This window comes from Pipistrellus hanaki, assembly GCF_964339955.1.
Source record: "Pipistrellus hanaki genome assembly, chromosome: 16".
Taxonomy (NCBI): Eukaryota; Metazoa; Chordata; class Mammalia; order Chiroptera; family Vespertilionidae; genus Pipistrellus; species Pipistrellus hanaki.
In genome coordinates, this window is record NC_140518.1 from 31,941,605 (window position 1) to 31,962,951 (window position 21,347).

At 60.6% G+C, this 21,347-nt stretch overlaps 1 protein-coding gene across 4 annotated transcripts in view; it reads left to right on the top strand.

The window, feature by feature from the left end:
• The window catches only part of ABR (ABR activator of RhoGEF and GTPase), a 181,606-nt gene that overhangs the window by 132,201 nt on the left and 28,058 nt on the right, over positions 1–21,347 (top strand). For all 4 annotated transcript variants that reach the window (XM_084862843.1, XM_084862846.1, XM_084862844.1 and 1 more), the window contains 10 exons: positions 1,930–1,982; positions 2,529–2,669; positions 4,634–4,755; positions 6,483–6,648; positions 9,997–10,119; positions 10,484–10,559; positions 11,094–11,198; positions 12,090–12,164; positions 13,281–13,378; positions 13,980–14,111. In XM_084862843.1, coding sequence (XP_084718969.1) covers positions 1,930–1,982; positions 2,529–2,669; positions 4,634–4,755; positions 6,483–6,648; positions 9,997–10,119; positions 10,484–10,559; positions 11,094–11,198; positions 12,090–12,164; positions 13,281–13,378; positions 13,980–14,111 — 1,091 coding nt within the window. The remainder of the gene's footprint in view (positions 1–1,929; positions 1,983–2,528; positions 2,670–4,633; positions 4,756–6,482; positions 6,649–9,996; positions 10,120–10,483; positions 10,560–11,093; positions 11,199–12,089; positions 12,165–13,280; positions 13,379–13,979; positions 14,112–21,347) is intronic.

Genomic DNA, 21,347 nt, shown 5'->3' on the forward strand with positions numbered 1-21,347 from the left:
AAGAAAGGGCTGCCAGTGAGTTTGGGAAGTATGTGTGCGTGGAGGAGTGGCTTTCAGTCATTCCTCTGTCAGGCTGCAAAGGCGCTTCGTAAAAATGCGGAGCCCTGGCTGGTGTGGCTCCGTTGGTCGGAGCATCGTCCTGTACATCGAAAGGCTGCCAGTTCGGTTCTCAGTCAGGGCACATGCCCAGGTTGTGGGTTCATTTGCTGGTCAGGACAGCAACAGATCAATGTTTCTCTCCCTCTCCCTCTCCCTCCCTCCCTCCCTCCCTCCCTCCCTCCCTCCCTCTCTCTCTCTCTCTCTCTCTCTCTCTCTCTCTCTCTCTCTCTATCTCTATCTCCTAGTCAGTACAGCAACAGATCAATGTTTCTCTCCCCCTTCCTCCCTCCCTCCCTCCCTCCCTCTCCTTTCTTCCCTCCCCCCCTTCCTCCCTTTCTCTCTTTTCCTCTCTTTCTAAAATCAGTAAACACATATCCTCCGGTGAGGATGGAAAAGGCGGGTCCCAGGTTCCGCCCAGCAGAGTGTGGGGTTCAGCTGATGCGGTGAGGCCGGGAGGCTGGCAGCTGTGTGATTCCAATGGGCAGCCAAGCAGACTGCAGAGGAGGCCGTGGTGCACCCCCGAGACCGTCCCCCCGCGGCCGGCAGACGGTCCCCACAGTGCCTGCTCGGCAGCACAGGGCATTCCATCCAGGGCTGTGGGGGCTGTGGTGGGTTGAGGGCTGAGTGTCCGCTCTGAGACCTGCCCCAGCCTGGCCCTACGGGGCGCCCAGTCCCGGGGCCTCCTCCCCAGACCGGCATGCTGCCTCGTGGCTCCCATGGCGGGGGGACAGAGGTCACGACCCCGTGACCAGAGGCCTCCAGGTGCAGGCCTGAGGCCGAGCCCCCCTGGGGGAGGGGCAGGCTCAGCTGCTGGTTGGGAAGTATCGGCCGGCCAGCTGCCCTTCCACCTGTCTCTGCTGAATCCCAGCCATCGGCACTGCGCCCTGTCCCGGAGCAGGGGGCGGGTAGCGGCCCTGCTGAGTGTGCATTTTCCTGGCTCCTGAGCTCCCAGAGGCCCCGCGGGCATTCCTGCAGGAAGCCGCTGCCCCCTCGGCTGCCGCAGACCCTCTCTGTGGGGAGCTGGCTGCCCCCCTCAGCCCGCCCTGCTGTGTCCGGGGGTCTGAGTGCGTGGAGAGGGGTCTCCCCGGGGAGAGGAGCTGACGGGGGTCAGGGGAAGCCTGCCCTTTCCAGCTGGCGGTGCCGGGCCGTGGTCCAGGTGAGCATGAGAGTGATCGGGCTGCCCTGACCGGTTTGGCTCAGTGGATAGAGCGTCGGCCTGTGGACTGAAAGGTCCCAGGTTCGATTCCGGTCAAGGGCTTGTACCTTGGTTGCGGGCACATCCCCAGTAGGGGGTGTGCAGGAGGCAGCTGATTGGTGTTTCTCATTGATGTTTCTAACTCTCTATCCCTCTCCCTTCCTCTCTGTAAAAAATCAATAAAATATATTTAATAAAGAAAGAAAGAAAGTGATCGGGCCGGGGGGAGCTGCCCTCCCTGGAGGAGCAGCGTGTCTCCTTCCCACATTCTGGGGTCCCAGGCGTGACCCCGAGTGTGCCAGAGCTCTGGAGGGCAGGGCTGGACACAGTTGTGCGGTTCAGGGAGGGGCGTACGGAGGAGCACCTGCATCCGCTCTGACCCGGCCAGGCCCGGGCAGGTGTAGGGCCGGCCCTGGAAGGAACGGCATCTGGGGGGCGGGGCCCAGACTGCGGGGCCGTGGGTCCCCCGCCGCGCGGCCCGGCCTGCCCCGGTGGCCCTGGAGCTGAGGCTGCTGCGGGGCCCGCCGGTGTGGTGTGTGTCCGTGCGGGGGAGCGAGGGCCGGGAGCGAGCTGGTTCCTGGGGCCTCCAGCAGCTCCTGATTCCATCGCCCGTCTCCTCCCTGTCTCCCCGACAGCTCTGCTCTACAAGCCCATCGACCGCGTCACCCGGAGCACCCTGGTCCTGCACGTGAGTGTCCGCCCCTGCGCGGCCGGGACCGTCAGGGTGGGCAGGCGCTGGAGTCCCTGAGAGCAGCCCATCTGGGATGCTGGGCGGAGCGTCCCTCGACCCCGACTCGCCGGCCTGGCCTGTGGAAACCATGTCAGCGGGGCCCGGGCCTAAATATAACCGGGCTTCTAAGCGTGACATTTGGCCAGAGGCACCCTAGGAGGCGGGCACTTCCTGCCACCCCCCACCCCTGCTTGAAGGTCTCCAGTGTCCTAGGAGCAGCTGTGGGTGGTTAGATGGGTGTCTCCCAGCTGCTGGTGAGATGAGGCTCCTCATGCTCCCGCACCCCTCAGGGGCGAAGTGTAATGACCTCAGCAAAATAGAGGGCCCCACTGCCTTCACCCCTGCTGCCCTTGAATTTAGTTCAGCCTTGGCAGGCCTGAGCAGACTAGAGTGTGGGTCCCTGAGGGCCCCCCCTCGGAATTCTTTTAGAGAGAATTGAGGGCTCCCCGCTGCCTTCTTCCTGAGCCCCAGAACTCCCCTCCACTCACACCCAACCCTCTCCAGGACCTGCTGAAGCACACGCCCGTGGACCACCCAGACTACCCGCTCCTTCAGGACGCCCTCCGCATCTCCCAAAACTTCCTGTCCAGCATCAACGAGGACATCGACCCCCGCCGCACTGCCGTCACCACCCCCAAAGGGGAGGTGAGCTCAGGACCCGCACAGCCTCACCCGCAGGCCAGCCACCACCCTGCTCTCCTGGTGCTCAGGCACGCCGCCCTGTGCCCCGGGCCCCTCCGGGCTGATCCCTCACTCCCAGCCCTGGGGGCCTTCGGGCCCCGGGGCAAACAGCTCCAAGGCCAGGGTCCCATTCGTCTTCATAATGAAACAGAGGCCGGGGGTCTCTCCGGGTCTGGCACCGGACCTCTTAGCCATCGTGTCAGAGCCGGGTCCTCAGCGGGGACTGTCTGTTTGCAAGCCCCAGGCTCTGTCCCCAGGCCAGGGGCGTGGTGTGTTCTGCCTATCTCATTCTTGAATGCAACCCCCTCATGGGTAGTATATCCTCAGGGTTCCCTGGAAGGCAATGGCTCGGTCTGGGGGAGCTAGGGGCGTCTGGGGGAGGGGGTGCTCTGAGCTGCCTCTGGCCACCCTGTGTGAGCAGGTGGGGGAGACGGAGGAGGGAGCCAGCCCAGAGCAGGAAGAGCTGATGGGGAGGAGGCTGAGGCAGCCGGTTCCTGGAACGTCCCAGGTGGCGCCTGGAAGTGGCACAGCAGTTCCAGCTCCCTGGGGCCCTCCTTGTGGGAAGGGGAGGGGGGAACGCGCAGGGAAGGGAAGCAGTTTGAAGAATCAGACAGTGATGGCACGGTCAGCGGCCTGGCCCACATACAGGGCTCCGGTGCAGGCGCGGTAACTGAGTGGTGTTTAGGAGCGCAGCCTGGCTGGGTTTAGGCTCCTTTGTTACATTTACGAGTCCCCAGTGTCTCCTGGGAGGGAGGTAATGAGGACGGGATCTGGAGAGTGACTAATGGGTGCGGGAGCTGTCCCGGCCCGGTTTGCAAACCCTGGAACGTCACTCGTCACTCGTTGGTGTGACTTTGGATGCGGACACACACACACACACACACACACACACACTCTCCGGAGGGCTCAGCGCTGTCAGTTCCGGATCGTCCCAATGGCGCCCTCTCCCCAGGCTCCCCTAATGTGGCAGCGCAGGTAGCTCACAGGGTCCCCAGCCCAGGAAGGCGGGGACAGGTTGTGACAGCCCCCGGGACTCTGCTGCTCCCGAGGCTGGCAGGGAGGGCCCGGGGAGTCCTGCCCCTGACCATCCAGCACCCAGGTGGGAGGTGGCTCAGGTTCCCGAGGACACAGCTGCTGCCCCAGAGGGTGGCCAGCCCTCCCCCCCCCCCCCCCCCCCCGGGGCGGGTGAGGCGTTGACTCAGAGGCAGCATCCGAGGCCCGAGGGTCTGCAGGTCGAGTTGAACTGAAGCTAGACAGCTTCTCAGGCAGCGGTGTGGGGTGGGGTGTGGGGTGGGGGCGGGGTGTTCGGGCTCCAGGGTAGAGCTAGGGCCCATCGGGCGGGCGGGAGCTGTTGGGAGCTGCGGAAACGTGTAAAGGAACCGCTGTTTTGTTTTGTTTTGTTTTTTTAATCCTCTCCCAAGGATATTTTTCCATTGATTTTTAGAAAGAATGGGAGAGAGGGAAAGACAGAGAGAAATATTGATTGGTTGCCTCCTGCACGTGCCCCCACCAGGGCCCAAGCCAGGAAGGAGCCTGCAGCCAAGGTTCATGCCCTTGACTGGAATCAAACCCGGGACCCTTCAGTCCGCCAGGCCAGTGCTCTATCCTCTGAGTCAAACCGGCCAGGGCCGAAGTTACCATGGCTGATCCACAGGGTGTGCTGGGCCCTGGGGCCGTTTTGCATTTACCAGTTCTGATGATTCCTTCCTTTCGGGCTGACATCATCATCCCCTCCGCCTAAGGGAGAGGAGAGGAGGGGTCCGGGAACTCGCCCGAGATCTCAGCTGGGAAGTGGCAGAGTCTAGATTCAAGCCCGTGCCCCTGTGACCACCAGCCCCTCCGTGCAGTCCACCCCCGCTGGCTGGTGCCCCAGCACCTGCCGGGCCCGGGCTGACCCCCTGAGCCGCGGGCCTGTGCCTCTCCCTCAGACGCGGCAGCTGGTGAAGGACGGCTTCCTGGTGGAGGTGTCGGAGGGCTCCCGGAAGCTGCGGCACGTCTTCCTCTTCACGGACGTCCTCCTGTGCGCCAAGCTGAAGAAGACGTCCGCGGGGTGAGCCTGCTGCGCGGGGCCGGGGCGTGGAGCTGGGGGGAGCCAGGCCGCCCGGCCGCCCCTCCGCAGCCTGGGCCAGTCTGCCTCACTTCTCCCCTTTAAAAACAGATTAATTAATTCCATTTTAACGGCATAGCCCCTTTCTAAAAATAAATTGTGTTTAATTATAAGGATAATGTAACGAAATTACAGGCAAGAAACCCCATCACTCATCCGGACATAAGCATCAGCCTCCTGCTGCTTTATTTCCTTTTTTTTTTTTTAATGTCCTTATGTTTTTTCATATACTTGTAATCAGAGTGAATACCCAATCTGGGGCTCTGCTTTTTCCATTTCACGTCATAAGCATTTTCCCTGCGGCTGCCCCATCTCCATAATCATCCTTTCGCTTCCCTGCGTGATGGTGCGGGCGGCTGCGCCATGATTTACTCCGGCATTCTCCTTTTATTGGGCAGCCGGCATTTTTTTTGTGTGTGTGTGTGTGTGCAAACTGCGAGTCGGTGGATATTCATTCAGTCTGCTGCTGTCATTGTTGTTGAGTGGGTCTGCCGTGCCAGGTGTCATGACAAATGCTTTGAATATATTATTGCTAACCACCCCAGCAATTCCATACGGCAGGTATTATTACCCGCGTCTCACGGAGAGAAAAGACGTAGGGTAGTTAGTTACAGAAGCTGCCCGGGGTCGTATGCCTGCTGGTGGAAGAGTGGGGATCTAAACCTGACTCCAGCCTGGAAGCGTCGGTCCACCCCCATCTCTGTGCTTAGTGAGACGGGTCCACGCTGCGCCACACACAGAAAGGGTCATTCAGTGTTCGCCCCGCCTTCTTTCCCCTACTGTGTGCTACGTGTGCGAGCTCACAGTCAGTCCGTGGGCTGGACGATGAGTAACACTACGGCAGCTCTGTTGACTGATGAGTTTGCCGACCGCTGCGTCAGGCATTACCCGACCCAGAAGTTTTGACTTCAGGTAAGAGACATTAGTACATTACTAAAAATTTTTTTTTTTTAAGTGTTTTTCCCTAAGGCTGTAGTCGGCAAACTCATCAGTCAACAGAGCAGCAAACCCCGGCTCACGAGCCACAGTTTGCCGACCGACCACGGCACTAAGAGACCAGGATGAGAGGCGCAAACCTCGGCTCTGGGGGAAGTGAGAGGAGGAGAGGTTGTTGTGAGCCTCGGTGAAGGGGATGGCTGAGACCTGAGATTGTCTCAGAGCAGAGAGGGCGGTCCGGAGCCAGCGTGCGGGTGCCTTCTGCCCGTGGCCCGCGGTGGGCGTTACTCGTGAGCCAGTGCCCTATTGCCCCCTGGGCTTGACCGTGGCTTTATCCTCCTCCACCCGGTACCCACGGGAGCTCTGTGGGCCAGCGTGGGCTCTCAGAATGACATCTGTATCCCATCTCTGGCCCAGAGGATGATGGGTTTGAGCTGAGGATGGACAGGCTGGCAGGGAGGGGGGAGTGTGGGGTGGGGAACGGGGACGTGTGAGGTTCGGGACGGTTAAATCCCTCTCACGGGACCAGCGGACGGGCAAGGCCTCCTCTGCTGCCTGACCTGGAAGCCTGGCCCTGCTCCGCCTGCGTGTGTGCTTCCTGATGGGGCTCCTCGGGGACCATGGATCGCCTTTGCCTGGACGAGGTCTCAGCAAACCCTCTTCCGTGGTCTCTGGGTCCGGGCTTAACGAGCCGAGCTCCTCCTGGCTCAGGGCTCCCTCCGGCCCGTTTGCAGGAAGCACCAGCAATATGACTGCAAGTGGTACATCCCTCTGGCCGACCTGGTGTTCCCGTCCCCCGAGGAGTCCGAGGCCAGCCCCCACGTGCACCCCTTCCCGGACCACGAGCTGGAGGACATGAAAATGAAGATCTCCGCCCTCAAGAGTGAGATCCAGAAGGAGGTGAGGGAGCCGCCTCTGGGCCGCACGGGGAAGTTGGCTGTTTTTATCGGGGCCCTTTGAACCCGGTGTACGGGAGGGGCGGGGAGGGGAAGTCGTAAGGGCTGGGCGCCCGATAAGGAGGGAAGACTACCGAGGAGGAGGCCTCAGCACAGGGCGTGGGGAGAGGCTTTGATGGTGGCTGATTAGCGCTGAGCAGAGGGAGGCCCGGCCTGGAGTCGGTGCTCAGAATTGAGTGGGGCTGATTGCCGGGGATTTCCCGTGAGTCTCAGACGCTGTAGGAAAGGGAAGCGAGAGGAGACGGCCGCCTTAAGGAAAAGCAGGGCGTCCACGAGAGAAGGTACCGGGGAAGCCTCCGAAACTGACAGATCAAGGAGGCAAAAGCGAAGGAGAGAAGGGGCTTGACTATCGCAGTTCACGCACGTGGTCTGAAAACACACAGAAGCGTATGCCCCGACAGAGGAATGGCCAGGCTCCTCCCGCCTCAGTGGAGCCTGCTTCCCCGTCTAGCACCCCCACCACCCCCCCCCAGGGGCGTCCAGCCCGCCTGTTTCCACCTGGTCCTGGGAGCCAGCAGGCTCTGCCTGTGCTCCCGCCCCACGGGTGAAGGTGTGGCCTGCTGCCCAGTCAGGGCCTCCTGAGCTCCCTGGCTGCTGGCCGCCTCCCAGGGTTCCTCTCGGTGGAGGAGGCACATGCGCCCGTTATGACTCACGTGACACGTGATAGGAGTCAGCCAGAGGCACAGCAAAGTCGTTCTCTGAGTCACAAAAGAAGCAGATTTACTTCTTTCTTTTTAATGTGTTTTTATTCATTTTTAAAAAGGGGGTGAGAGAAACATCAATCGGCTGCCTCCTGCATACCCCCTATTAGGGATTGAACCTGCACCTCGGGCATGTGCCCTGACCAGGAATCGAACCTGCAACCTCTCAGTGCATGGGACGATGGTCAAACAACTGAGCCACACCGCCCGGGGCAAAAGATTTACTTTTTTTTTTTTTTTTAATATATTTTTATTGATTTCAAAGAGGAAAGGAGGGATGGAGGTAGGAGGGAGGGAGGGAGGGAGGGAGAGAGAGAAAGAAACGTCAGTGATGAAAGAGAATCATGGATCAGCTGCCTCCTACACGCCCCACACTGGCGATCAAGCCCGCAATCTGGGCATGTGCCTTGACCGGGAATCAAACCCCTATCTCCTATTCATATAGGTCGAATCCCAACCGCTGAGCCACACCATCCAGGGCAAAAGATTTACTTTTTTAATAAACATGTTTTTGCATGTAGGCAACCCTGGCTTGTTACAAGAAAGATCACAGTACCAGAGCGTGTAGAATGCAGCTGCTCAGCACCCACCCCCGTGGTTAACAGTTTAAGATGTATTCCGCTGGTCGCCTGTGCGCCTGCTGCACGCACAGCACGCCTGTGTGCATTTTTTTAAAAATATATATTTTATTGATTTTTTACAGAGAGGAAGGGAAAGAGAGAGCTAGAAACATCGATGAGAGAGAAACATCGACCAGTAGCCTCTTGCACACCCCCTACCGGGGATGTGCCCGCAACCAAGGTACATGCCCTTGACCGGAATCGGACCTGGGACCTTTCAGTCCGAAGGCCGACGCTCTAGCCACTGAGCCACACCGGTTTCGGCCGCCTGTGTGTATTTTAATGAGACGGGGTTACAGGGGCCCTTCTGCCACGTGAGCTTGTCACTGACCAGGGCACCTTCTGGAGCCCTCGGGGCCTGGCACATCCGTTCCAGTAGCTGCATCCTACTCTGCTGCTTGCCTGCACAGCCCCGTGTTTGGGTATCCGGATTGCTCCTGGCTCTATTCTCGGCAGGCGAGTCTGCAGTCACCGCCACCGCCCTCCTGTGTCTCCTCCCTGGTAGAGTCCCTACCAGGGTGATGTCTGGGCAGGGGGCTTATGCATTCCATTGCCAGGCCTACCTCTGAAAAGCCCGCATCTGACGATGTTCCCACCAGCAGCGTGTGAGGGTCACGGTCACCACACCGGCTGGGAGCCGCTGTTACCATTTTGCTAGTCTAGCCCAGTGGTCGGCAAACTCATTCGCCAACGGAGCCAAGTATCAACAGTACAACGATTGGAATTTCTTTTGAGAGCCCAAAACCGACTTCTGCGCAGGGGCCACCAAGTTTCAATCGCACTGTACATGCGTGCCTGCACGTGGTGTTTTGTGGAAGAGCCACACTCACGGGGCCAAAGAGCCGCATGTGGCTCTCGAGCTGCAGTTTGCCGACCACTGGTCTAGTGGGTAAAAATAAAAAACGCTGCAGAAAGGAATTCCAGCGGTGGCGTTTGAGGATGGCATTGGAGCCAAGACTTGAGCGTAAGGGCGGTTAATGAAAGGGAAGAGTCGACGTGAGGGAGTGGCTTGCCAGAGAAGGGGGACTAGCACCCTGAGGCGGAGGAGCAGGGTGCAGGGTGGGGCCTGGTGGGATCTCAGGCAGGGCATGCGGGAGGCCAGGCATTGGGCTCTGTGCTGAACGGAGTCTGCGGTTTTGAGGCAGCGTGCCTTGTTGGGGCCTGCGGGTTAGGGTGAAGGCAGAGGCTAATGGGACTGACGGAGGGTTTTTATTAATTACAGTGTCTGCGGGAGGGGCGTGCACTGCACCACGCCGGGCCACTGGGAAATTCGCACCGGGGTTGGGCAGGAAGCAGGAGGAGCTTGGGAAACGGGGCCCAGAGCCTGGGTTGTGCTTCCCAGGGTAAAGGAAGGCAGGGCAGGCACCGGCCGAGGACGGGCAAGGGGGGGTCATGCTGGGGGGCACTGGGCTACAGGAGCCGCCCCCAGTTATCTGGCGCCTGGTCCCAGGCGATGAGGGCAGGGGAGTGACATGTCAGAGACAGGAGCCCGGCCGGTGTAGCTCAGTGGTTGAACATTGATCCATGAACCAGGAGGTCACGGTTCGATTCCTGGCCGGGGCACATGCCCAGATGCGGCTCGCTACCCAGTAGAGGGTGCACATGAGGCAGCCAGCCAATGATTCTCATCATTGATGCTTCTCTCCCTCCTGTTTGAAATCGTTAAAAGCATATATTTTATTTTTTAAAAAGGAGAGAGAGAGAGGAGGTGGTTGGGGATAGGCCTCAGGATTAGCTGGTTTGCATTCGAAAGACATGCCACAGAGGAGTCATTTACTGTGTTAGGAATCGGCATGGGTCTGGGAGGAACAGTTTGCTCCCTGGCTGGCAATCCTCCCACGAGGTCAAAGCACCATACAATATTGACAAAGAAAACAAATCCGATGAACACCCCGGGGAGAGGTGTGCTAGAGCTGCAGAGGGGGACGTGGCGCCTCAGTGTGCGGGGAGAAACCACCTCTGTCCCCGCAGAAAGCCAACAAGGGCCAGAGCCGGGCCATCGAGCGCCTGAAGAAGAAGATGTTTGAAAACGAGTTCCTGCTGCTGCTCAATTCCCCCACCATCCCGTTTCGGATCCACAATCGGAATGGAAAGGTCAGGAAGGGCGGGGATGGGATGAAGACAGCCCCCTTCCTAGGTACAGGGCTGCCCCTGCGGCTCCCAGCCCTGACCTGTGGGAATCAGGGTCCCAGGCCCCAATTCTCAGGGAGGCTGCCAAGGGTCCGTCCCTGGACTCCACTCCCTCTCCCCAGTGGTGTGGAGCTAGTGCCCTCTGCTGGCCATCACTGGCACTGCCACTCCTTTCCCTGGGCTCCCAGGAAGGAGGCCCTCCTCCCGCTGCCTCCTCCAAGCCCAGGGGGTGCCTGGGTGGGAGGGAGCTTTGTGGGTGCCCTGGGGTGCAGGGGTGTGCTCCATCTGACGGTGGCCGCCCCACTGAATTGTCATCTCCTCTCTTCAGAGCTACCTGTTCCTCCTGTCCTCGGACTACGAAAGGTCAGAGTGGAGAGAAGCAATCCAGAAACTGCAGAAGAAAGGTAAGGTTCCCGCTCCCCTGCCCTGAGGGGGCCCACAGCAGCTGTTTCCAAGCCCCTTCGTGCCCCAGGCCCCCTCTTCCGCCCTCACAGGCAGGTGGCGCTTCATTGCTGTTTCTGAACAATGGAGGCCCAGAGAATTGGTGATTTGCTTAAGGCATGAAGTGAATTAGCAATAGGAGTAGCCCCAGAGTCAAGGATTGCCCCCCCCCCCACTCTCCCTGTCCCCATCCCTCTCTCATGCACCCACACATGAACCCCCTCAGCTGGACTCTCCTGTTCGCACCCCTCTGACAGCACCCACAACTGTCCCATGGGAAGGTTCACACATCCTTCCCTCTGTTCCAACGACCACTCTGCCCCTAGAATTAAGGTTTTTCCCTGCAAAAGCCCCAAAGAGAGCAGCAGGTCCTAGTGGACCTGAGACGATGTTTCTCTTTCTTTCTCTCTCTCTCTCTCTCCCTCCCTCCCTCCCTCTCTCCCTCCCTCCTTCCCTCCTTCCCTCCTTCCCTCTCTCTCCCCCCCTCCCTCCTGCAGATCTCCAGGCCTTTGTCCTGAGCTCAGTGGAACTCCAGGTGCTCACAGGATCCTGTTTCAAACTTAGGACTGTACACAACATTCCTGTCACCAGCAATAAAGATGGTAAGATCTGGAACCCAACATTGCCCAATCAGCAAATCTACTCACCCCCCCACCCCCCTTACAGTGCTGGGGCTGTCCGCCAGGACCCAGCGGACACTCAGCCACAAATGGCTGGCCTCTGCTCAGGTGGGCTGGGGTGGCTCAGTGGCCAGGAGCACAGGAAGCTCAGCCGGGGGCTGTCTCTTCCCCAACCCCTCCCTGCCCCCCTCTGGCTTAAGAGAAGATGCTGGGATACAAAAGCCAAGCATGGGTGTGGAGTGAAGAAAGGAGGAAGTGGAGATGAGCTAGGATAGTGTATAACGAATGAGGCCGGAAGTTCCCAGGGTTAGCTCTTGAAAGACCTTGAATGCCAAGCAAGGGAATGAGTTGTTCCAGCCCAGGAGCCTGTGGGAGGTGTGTGAGCAGGACGGAGCTGAGACCGGGCTGGTCACTGCCCAGGCGGGTGCGGTCTGACTGCCCGTGGGTGCTGGAAAGGGGTTTTGAAGGCAGGCTCTCCTCCACCTATGGGGTGTCTGCCCCCTGTTCCAGAGAAGGAGGCAGAGGTGGGCCTTCTCTCGCATGGGCACAGAGGGACTTACGTTGGTTAATTTTTACTTTGAAAGGCTAGGCTGAGAAGGGCAGTCCCAGGGTAGAGGACTTGGAGGGAGAGGGGATGGTACAGAATCCCTGGTCCAGGAGGGAAGGTGCGGACCGGCCTCCCAGGCTGAGCTCACGGACCAGGAGGTAGTGAGGAATGGCAACTTCTCCATATGGCCACCAGGTGGCGCCCTCAGCCCTGGGCTGAGGCTGTATCTCCCACCCTTTCTGCCTGCCAGCCAGTGTGGGGCGAGGAGGGGTGAAGCAGAGGAGCCTCTCACCACCGCCCTGCCCTGGGGCTTTTCTCTCCCGCAGACGACGAGTCTCCAGGGCTCTACGGCTTCCTTCACGTCATCGTCCACTCTGCCAAGGGGTTTAAGCAGTCCGCACGTGAGTGTCCCTGACCACCGGCCCCATGAGAGAACCGCTGACCGGCTGCCTCCTGGGCACCCCCTGCTGGGGAGGGAGCCTGTGGCCCAGGCATGTGCCGATCCAACAGGGACCTCCTGGTTCACAGGCTGATGCTCAACCACTGGGCCACAGCAGCCGGTGTTTCCATCTTGAATCAGAGACTTTCTCCCCTCCACCCTGAGACCCAGCAGACCAGGCCACAGCACTGGGTGGTCTTCCAGGCCCCGGTGGTCTTCCTCTCCCTTCCTCTCTGAAATCAATGAAAGTATGTTTTCAAAGAAGATTGAAAAACTAGGAACGCTCCCCAGACGCCCACCCCCAGCCCTCCACCCCTCAGTGACCTGCAGCACCTGGGGGTGGTAAGAGCTGCATTCATTCACTCCACGTGGGGCTGGCTGAGAGGAGAGGAGCAGAGCTGAGCCCTGGGCTTTGGATCCTGCGTGACGTTACACCCTTGTCTCGCTCTCTGACTCCGTGTTCTCATCTGGCAAATGGGGAGCCGCTGGTAGCTATCTAACGGGGCTTGCCTGTTGTGTGCAGCCCTGTGCGAAAGGCACCCGGGTGGCTAAGAAAACAAGGCTGCAGCTGCATGGTGCGGCTGTAGTGAGGGGGCAGGAGATGAGAAAGGGACAGAAAAGACAGCCTCAGGTACAGCCACAGAGTGAGCGCTGGGGATGTGGGGGGCACTTTGGTTGTCTCGGCGACGGGGGCTACTCCAGCTTCCAGCCGTGGGGGCCATAGGCCCTCCTGAGACTCCCACCTCCATTGCCAGGGCCGCCCTGGTGATGGACCTGCGATCGGGGCGGGGAGGGGGGGGTGCCAGGAGGCCTCCGTGGTAAGGAGGCAATGATCAGGGGTGAAGGAACAACAGGGTCCTGAGCAGGGAGAGCTGGGCCGCTGGGGAGGAGACCAGCGTGGCCGGAGGGCGTGAATGAGGCCGGACCGGAGGGCATGGATGAGGGCAGCACACCTGGGAGCAGTGCGGAGCAGGGAAGAGGCCAGGGGCCTGAGAGAGGGACCAGCTGGTGCTGGGAGGGACACTGTTAACCCCTCTCCTCCCGGGCCTCACTCTGTGCTTCTGCCTGTGCCCCGCAGACCTGTACTGTACCCTGGAGGTGGATTCCTTCGGCTATTTTGTCAGCAAAGCCAAAACCAGGGTGTTCCGGGACACGACAGAGCCCAAGTGGGACGAGGTGAGTGGCGGGGGCCGGTGTGTTCCCCCCCCCCCCCCCCGGGGACCCCTCAGCTTGTCACCGCCAACCAGGCCCACCCCGCCCCCCGTGCTCATGTCCTGTGGGCTGGGATGGCTGGGCCTCTGCCCTTCACCCCTGCGCACTGGACTTGGGATCCCGTGGGTATGTCCGGACGTGGGGTTCCCGCTCAGGCCCCAGACCCCACTTCCTCAGGGATCTGGAGGCCCTAGAGTAGGGGTGTCGAACTCAATCAGAGAAGGGGCCAAAATCTAAAATCCAGCCTAAATCGCGGGCCGAATGGTTTACTGAACAGTCATAAACTGACAATGTCATAAACTGACAGCGGAGTGCAGTGATGACAGCGCGGTACGGGCCACATTGCAAGGCCTGGCGGGCTGGATTTGGCCCTCGGGCCTTGTGTTTGACACATGTGCCCTAGAGCCCCAGGAAGTTAGTACGCCCCTCCCTGCCTCGAGGTGTGGCCCCCGCAGGCCCTCCTCGCCCCTCCTCAGCCAGGGAAGTCGGGGCCCCACCTGCCAGGAAGCCGCGTCTCCCCCTTCGGCGGCTCGAGGCCCTTCTGAGCGGCTCCCTCTCCCCTCAGGAGTTCGAGATCGAGCTGGAGGGCTCCCAGTCCCTGCGGATCCTGTGCTACGAGAAATGCTACGACAAGACCAAGGTCAACAAGGACAACAACGAGATCGTGGACAAGATCATGGGCAAAGGGCAGATCCAGGTGAGGCCCCCGCGGCCACGGCGGGAGGAGTGCCCGCTGGGAAGGCGTCCTTCTCGCCGGCCTCCGTGGTAAAGGTGCTTGGCCTCTGTGACGCGGGCTCAGTGCTGGTCCGGGGCGTCTCCCAGCCTGCCGGCTCTCCCTGCGGAGAGGACATTGTCGCAGCCCCGGGCGCCCACACCGGGCTCGGGGGGATCCTCGCTCCTGTCGGAGAGGCTCCCTGTGTTTGCCTTCCCTTCCCTGTCTCCTGGGGGCTTCTCCCCGGAGGGTGCACTGCGATGAGGGTTCTGAGCTGTATCCGTGAGGCGGTGCTTGATTCGCAGTGTCTGTTGTCGGAGGTGTGAGGCCCAGCGCTTGGAGGGCTCAGGACCTGCTGGGCTGCAGAGGGCCGGGCACTGGCTCATCACTAGGGCTGTGGGCCTCGGCGGTGTTTCTTGGTGCCCTGCTAATGATGCAAGGAGAGGGTCCTTTGCAGCCTGTGTCTCTGGAAATTCTCCCAGTTTTGGAAATGGCTGTTCTTCACTTTGCCGGGAAGAGGATGCAGGCACAGGCGGGCGGGCAGCCATCCACACCCATCGGGCACCTTGTGTGGCCTGGAGCTCAGGACACGGGTGCCTGGTTCGGGGTCGGTTCTGTGACCATGACATCGAGGGAACCGTCACTGGCCGCGCCGGGACGGAGCCGCGGGCGGGCGGGCGGGGCGCCGGGCTTACGAGCAGTTGCTGCAGCGGGGATGGGGGTGTGGAGAGCCGAGCTATGTGTTCGCAGGAAGCGCTGGTTCTCTGATGGCGGAGGCTTCAGTGTTTGGTGACCGGCGCTTGGCGGGGTGTTCTTAGTGGCATTGCCCCTGGGGGACCTGTGTGGGCTTCCTGCTCCCCCGTCTCAGGCTCTAGGGCAGTGGCTGCCCACCTTTCGGACCTCACGGATCACCCGTGGTCCACGGCCCACCGGTCGGCGTTCGCTGCTCTAGTGTTCGAAGGGGGATTGGGGCTCCATTTGGTGGGGTCCTGGCCATCTGCCTCAAGCTGCCCCAAGCTCCTGAGCACATCCTCTCCTAACTCTGGGGGGCCTGTGCCCCTCTCCTCAGCACGTCTCCAGAGAGATGGTGTTGCCAGGCAACCGTAAGTCGGTCCTTCATTATTTTCGTCGTGATTTCAGGAAAAGGAGACCGAAGAGAGAGAGAGCTCTCCTCAATTCAGCCCTGGAAACCTCCTTCCCGCAGGGGTAAGGAGAGGGGGGCCCATGTCCACGCTCCTGAGCAGGCGGGAGGGACAGGCAGGGATGGGGCTCCGGGCTGGCCCATCAGGCCCAGGAGACACCCAGCCACGAAATAGGGCCGGCTGCCCTGAGCCAGGACCTTGGTGGCCGTGGGATAGGAGAGTTCGAAGGAGTGTCCAGCTCAGGCAACGTGCTGAGGCCCAGGGGCCCCGGCCCCTCCAGAAGCCAGGGGCCCTCCGGGGCTCGATGGCCTTGTCCCCACAGCAGCCCCATTGCTTCCTCTGCCCACTTCTGTCAGCCTCACAGGCCCCGGGGAGCACAGCATAAACATGGCGTCTCGGAGGAGATGAGCAGATGGAGGCCGTGGGGGAGGGGGAGGAAGCCAGGTTATGTTTGGCAGAGCAGAAAGCACAGCCTGTGAAGGAAAATGTTTCTGTGTTTAAGCTTCGAGGAATGTTAAATGCCTGGGAGTGATATTAAAAGAAACACAAGCCTTCCCGCTGCCAGCTGACCTGGGCCCGGGAGCCGCCCGCTCAGGACCAGCGCCCGCCCAGGGCTTTGAAGGCTCCGGCCCTCGGCTCCCGAGGTTCGGCGCTGGCCCCCGGCCACCGAGCGCCCCGCGGGCCTTCCTGTGAACGGGGAGCGGGAGGGGCCCCCGCACCAGGGGTGTGCCAGGCCCGTGGCTGCCCTCGGAGATACCAAGGATGCCCGGGCTGTGGGGAGAGCCTGCACCAAGCCATTCCCGCCCGCCAGGCCCCACAGAGCCCGGGACGGGCTGTTCCCACAGCTGCTGCCACCCCCCTGCTGCCACGTGTCCGGGGAAAGGAACGTGGCGCTCGGTCCTGCTCCCCTCAGCAGGCGGGAGCTGAAGGTGTCCTGGCAGCAGGCCGGTCCGCGGGGATGTTCGGGTGGCCTGCGGAGGCCCCCCTCCGTGACCCCCTCCCCACCTCTTTCTAAGCCCCTTCCGGCTCAGCCCCTCCAGACCGCAGCACGGGACCCCATCTCCTAGGCCGTAGGCATTTGCTCCAGTAGAGTCTCCGGCTCTGGGTTTGCTTGAGGTGGCAGTGGGGCGTGGGGCCTGGGGCTGAGGGGTGTGTGTGTGGGGGCGGGGGCATTAGCGATAGACAGATGGCGCTGCTCTTTACCAACGTGTGTGTCCGGCTTTGCGTTCTCGGAGGCCCATTCAACAGCTCTGCAAGGAAGATGACAGTCGTATGCTCCCCATTTTGCAGATGTGTCCACTGAGGCCCGGGTGCCCCTGCTGGCAGTGCACAGAGAAGGCCGTGTGCTCCTTAGTGCTGTGTCCCTGGGCCCAGGTCTCCGTCAGGGCCTCTCCCAGCCCGGGGCGGGCGCTGGCGTGGCTTGTAGCGTGGAGGAGGAGCCGGTGTGTTCCACCCAGCATCCTGCGTTAGGACAGAGGACGGGCTTCCGCCCTGTCCTCTGGGCGGGGACACACCTGTCCGGTGCGCCTGAGGCAGCGTGCGTGGGAAGGAGCCAGGGACGGGGACCTTGCGCCTCCACCGTGTGCCCCATTGCTCCGAGGGGGGCAGGGCCCGGCCTCGAGGAATCGCCTGCTGTTTGGAAGACAAGTCTGCCAGTTCATGTCTAGCCGGGAGGGAACAGGCGAGAGGCGGTAATGATGATGATCACATCTGAGCGCTGACCGGGAGCCCAGCGCGGGGCTGAGGCTCACAGCCGTGTCTCGGGGACCCTCAGAGCCCCCTGTGGGACAGGAGAGGGACCGGCTTTAAAGATGAGAAGCTGAGGCGTGAAGGTTCGGTAACGGGTCTAAGAGCAGGCAGCCAGCGGGCGGGCAGCCAGTGCTGGAAGCAGCCTGGGCCCCGACCCTTGCCTTGCCCTCCGCGTGCTCTCCTGTCTCCCACCGTCCCATGTGTGGTAAGAGGGACGTGTGTGTGTGTGTGTGTGTGTGTATGTGTGTGTGTGTGTGTCTGTGTGTGAGTCTGTGTGTGTGTGTGTGTGAGAGTCTCTGTGTGTGTGTGTGTCTGTGTGTGTGTGTGTGTGAGTCTGTGTGTGTGTGTTTGTGTGTGTGTGTGTCTGTGTGTGTGAGTCTGTGTGTGTGTGTGAGAGTCTGTGTGTGTGTGTGTGTCTGTGTGTGTGTGTGTGTCTCTGTGTGTGTCTGTGTGTGTGAGTGTGTGTGTGTGTGTGTGTGAGTCTGTGTGTGTGTGTGTCTCTGTGTGTGTGTGTGTGTGAGTCTGTGTGTCTGTGTGTGTGTGTCTGTGTGTGTGTGTGTCTGTGTGTGTGTGTGTGTGTGTGTGTGTGTGTGTGAAGAGCCTCCTGGGCTGCAGGCAGGGAGTTGCAGGGGGTGGTGGAGCAGGAGGGAGTGGAGGGCACCGGGTTTTCTAAATTCCAGAAGCACTGTTTGTATTAGAGAGAAAGTTGCAATAACAGCAGATTGACTTGAACATAATCACCGACCATCCCTCCTCCCTCGCCTCTGAAGCAGCCATTTTACTTATGCCTTTCCCTTCCTCAAACATACAGAATTCTATATCGTGGTAACCATCGTGCGTATTTTGTATTTTTTTTCTATTTTCATTTACTGTCATAGTCCCTCTTTGTCCTAGGGCCGTATGAATGACTGTTTTTGTTATGTTGTCAGAAGTACTTCATTTACTTTATAAAAATCATTTGCTATAATGACCAACTGGGTCGGGGGGGGGGGGGGCATTGCTGTGTGAGGCTCTTTGTTACTCCAGCAGGTGACAGGCTCTGGGGGCGGGGGGGGGGGGGGGGGCGCGTTCCAGGGGGGCAGGAGGAAGGGAGGGCCTCTCGGCCCCAGCAGGAGGCAGGAATGCGGAGGGAGTGTCCCAGGAAATGAAGGAGCCCCCCGCCAGGAGCTGGGCAGGGTGTGAGCCAGCCTGGAAGGGGGAGCGTGAGGAAAGAAGGAAAGAACAGGGGCAGTGGAGTTTCAGGCCAGAGGGATCCTGGAGGGCATGTAGTCCAGGCTGGGTTTTGGGGAGAAGAAACCAGACCAGAAGGGGGTGACCTGGCCGCGGGGGCAGGCAGGTCATTAGCGGTTGAGCAATGACCCCAGACCCCAGTCCTGGCTGCTCATGCTGGGTGAGCTGCCGGCACATGAGGGAGTGAAAATCCCCAGATGGGGCAGGGAGGGAGGGGGGAGGCTTGGATGTCGGTCTGTGACCCTGAGGATGTGTCCTTCCGTCAGAGGTCAGATGGAATTTAGCGTTAGATCCCACCAGCTTGGAGCATGTCTCCTCCTCCAGGCTCAGGAGCCTCCCTTCCTTCCCCAGACCTGAGGGGCTGGGCCTCGATTCTCTATCCAGGCCAACCTCCCCGCCCCCCCCTGCCTGCTGCCTCCTGCTGCCCAGCCCTGCCTGCCCGGGGGGCAGCTCAGCCAGGAGGCCTCCCTGGGGGGACGCCAGCGTGTTTATCCCATCTATTTCCAACCACTGCTGCGCCCGCCTCCAATGTGCTGTCCCCCGCTGGGACCCACCCCCCGCCCCCCGCCCCCCACCGGCACCTGCCCCCCAGCTGCCGAGCCTGTTCCCAGGGTCCACCCTTGTTGGCTGGCAGAGAGCTCTCCCCAGGACCCCACAGCTCCGTTCCTGCCACCGGCTCCTGACTAGAAAGGGGGCGAGACCTAGGAGCTGCCTCTCTGGGCCCTGCCCCCCAACCCCCAGCTCAGCCACAAGCCTGGGGGCCGCCCCGGCCTCCCACACACACACACACACACCACCACCACCACCACCACCACCACCACCCCCCCCCCCCCGCTCTGTTCCCCCACCAGGTGGGAGGCAGCTGCAGGCGCCTCCAGGGCAGCCCTCCCTCCGTGGGAGTGGGGGGGGCAGGGTTCCAGGCCAGCTAGGACGGTCCAGCTGTCCCAGTTCCGGGGTGCTAGCACCCCCACCCCCCACTGTGAGGTCAGGCCAGCGGGAGGCCTCCGGCTCTTCCGTCGGAAGCTCGGAGCCTGTGTCCGAAGAGGAAGGCGGGTGATTTCTTGGACCTTCTTGACCTGCCGCTGGGAAGCTCGCAGGGTCAGAGCTGTTAGCAGTGGAACTCAGGATGCTGGGAGCCAGACCGGCAAATCTAACATCTAGACTCTCCTACTTTTTTTTCTTTTTCTCTTTGTGGTCAAATATGCCCTCCATTAAATTTACCGTTTCAATAAATTTAAGGGGGACAAGTCAGTGGCATTAAGTGCCTTTGCAGCGGTGTCCGACCATCGCCACCATCCATCTCCAGAACTTTTCTGTCATCCCAGACTGAAAGGTCACACCCGCTAAATAACCCCACCTCCCCTCTCCCCCACCCCAGCCACCCCACTCGCTTCTCTGTGACTTGGACGCCTGGGACCTCACACCAGTGGCGTCACGCAGTGTTCGTCCGTTTGTGGCTGGCTGCTTGCTGCTTCCCTCAGCAGGATGTCTAAGGTTCACCCAGGTAGCATGTGGGAGACTTTCCTTCCTTTTTAAGGTGAAGGACATTGTACGTATAGACCACGTTGAGTTCACTTATTCATCACTAGAGGCCCGGTGCACGAAATTCGTGCCAGGGGAAGAGGGGGTGATGGTGTCCCTCAGCCCAGCCTGCACCCTCTCCAATCTGGGATCCCTCTCACAATCCAGGACTGCTGGCTCCCAACTGCTCGCCTGCCTGCCTTCCTGATTGCCCCTAATGGCTTTTGCATGCCAGCCTGATCACTCCCTAACCACTCCCATGCCAGCCTGAGTGATGTCTAACTGCCAGCCTATTTGCCCCCAACTTTCCTCCTCTGCCAGCCTGGTCACCCTAACTACCCTCCCCTGCAGACCTGGTGCCTCCCAACTGCCCTCCCTTGCTTGCCTGATCACCCACCCATAAGTGCCCTCCCTTGCAGGTCTTGTCCCTCCCAACTGCCCTCCCCTGCTGGCCATCTTGTGTCCACATGGGGGCAGGATCTTTGACCACATGGGGGCAGCTATCTTGATCTTGTATGTTGGAGTGATGGACAATATGCATATTATTCTTTTATTAGATAGGATTTGTCACAGACATTGAGGATGTTTCTGTCTTGGGCTTTCTCACTTTTCGGTGACAAAAAGAGCCTGGTCTCTGAGGATGGAGGTTTCATGACCTTCTCTCCAGACCCGGGGGTGTCCCCGCCTCCCCCAACCCGCTCCCAGTTGCTCAGCCCTCTCCAGCTGTCGCAAGAGAGCGGGGCCCCAGGGCCCCAGAGCGCCAGGGGCAGCATTCGCTTCTGGTTGTGGAAAACCGTGCGCCCCACCTTCCCCCCCCAGGCACCGAGCTCCGGGACCCACCTCTCCTCAGCCCCCTGGCCCCCCCTTCCGGCAGGGGTTTGGATGTGGTGCGTGTGGAGTCTGGAAATCCTGACGCCATTGTGGGAAGAGCACGGGGCTGAGGGTCAGAAGACTGAGTCAAGGTCCCTTGACCTCCGGGGGCCTCAGTTTCTCCATCTGTCCTATGGGCACAGTTGTTCCCGCTCTGCTTCATCGCCAGCTCGTGGTGAGGCCCAGAGGGTGGCACGTCCCTGACAGGGCCGGTCGCTCATTTATGCGGCCTTTTCTGCGCACTGGCGTGTGGCGGGAGGCGCTGGGCTGCGGTACGGAGAGCGAATGGACCTCCCCGTGGAGTAAGGGAAACAGAAGGGGATTCCGGTCACTCGGCCGGTGTTGACGCGGCTTTGAGGCCAGACGGTGGAGAGTTCAGTTTTCTCCTTCATTAGCTGGGAGAACGGGATACGTTACCCCCCTCCGAGCCTCAGTTTCCTCGGCTGCAGAATGGGCTCGGGTGAGTGCCAAACGTGAATGTCATGAGGCCCGTGGCACAGGCCCGGCACGGTTAGTACGCGTCTAATGATGACGGCCTCTGGACCAGGTGGCAGGGCCAGGTACCCCGTCTTCTACTTCCTGCAGGAAGCAGCCCCTCACCCCCAAAGGCTGTTACCTGCAGGGGACCCCTGTGTTTGGGCCTTTGGTTAAGGTCACATCTGTTTTCCTAAGAGTCACAGCTTTGATGGACTGACATCGGCGTGGGCAG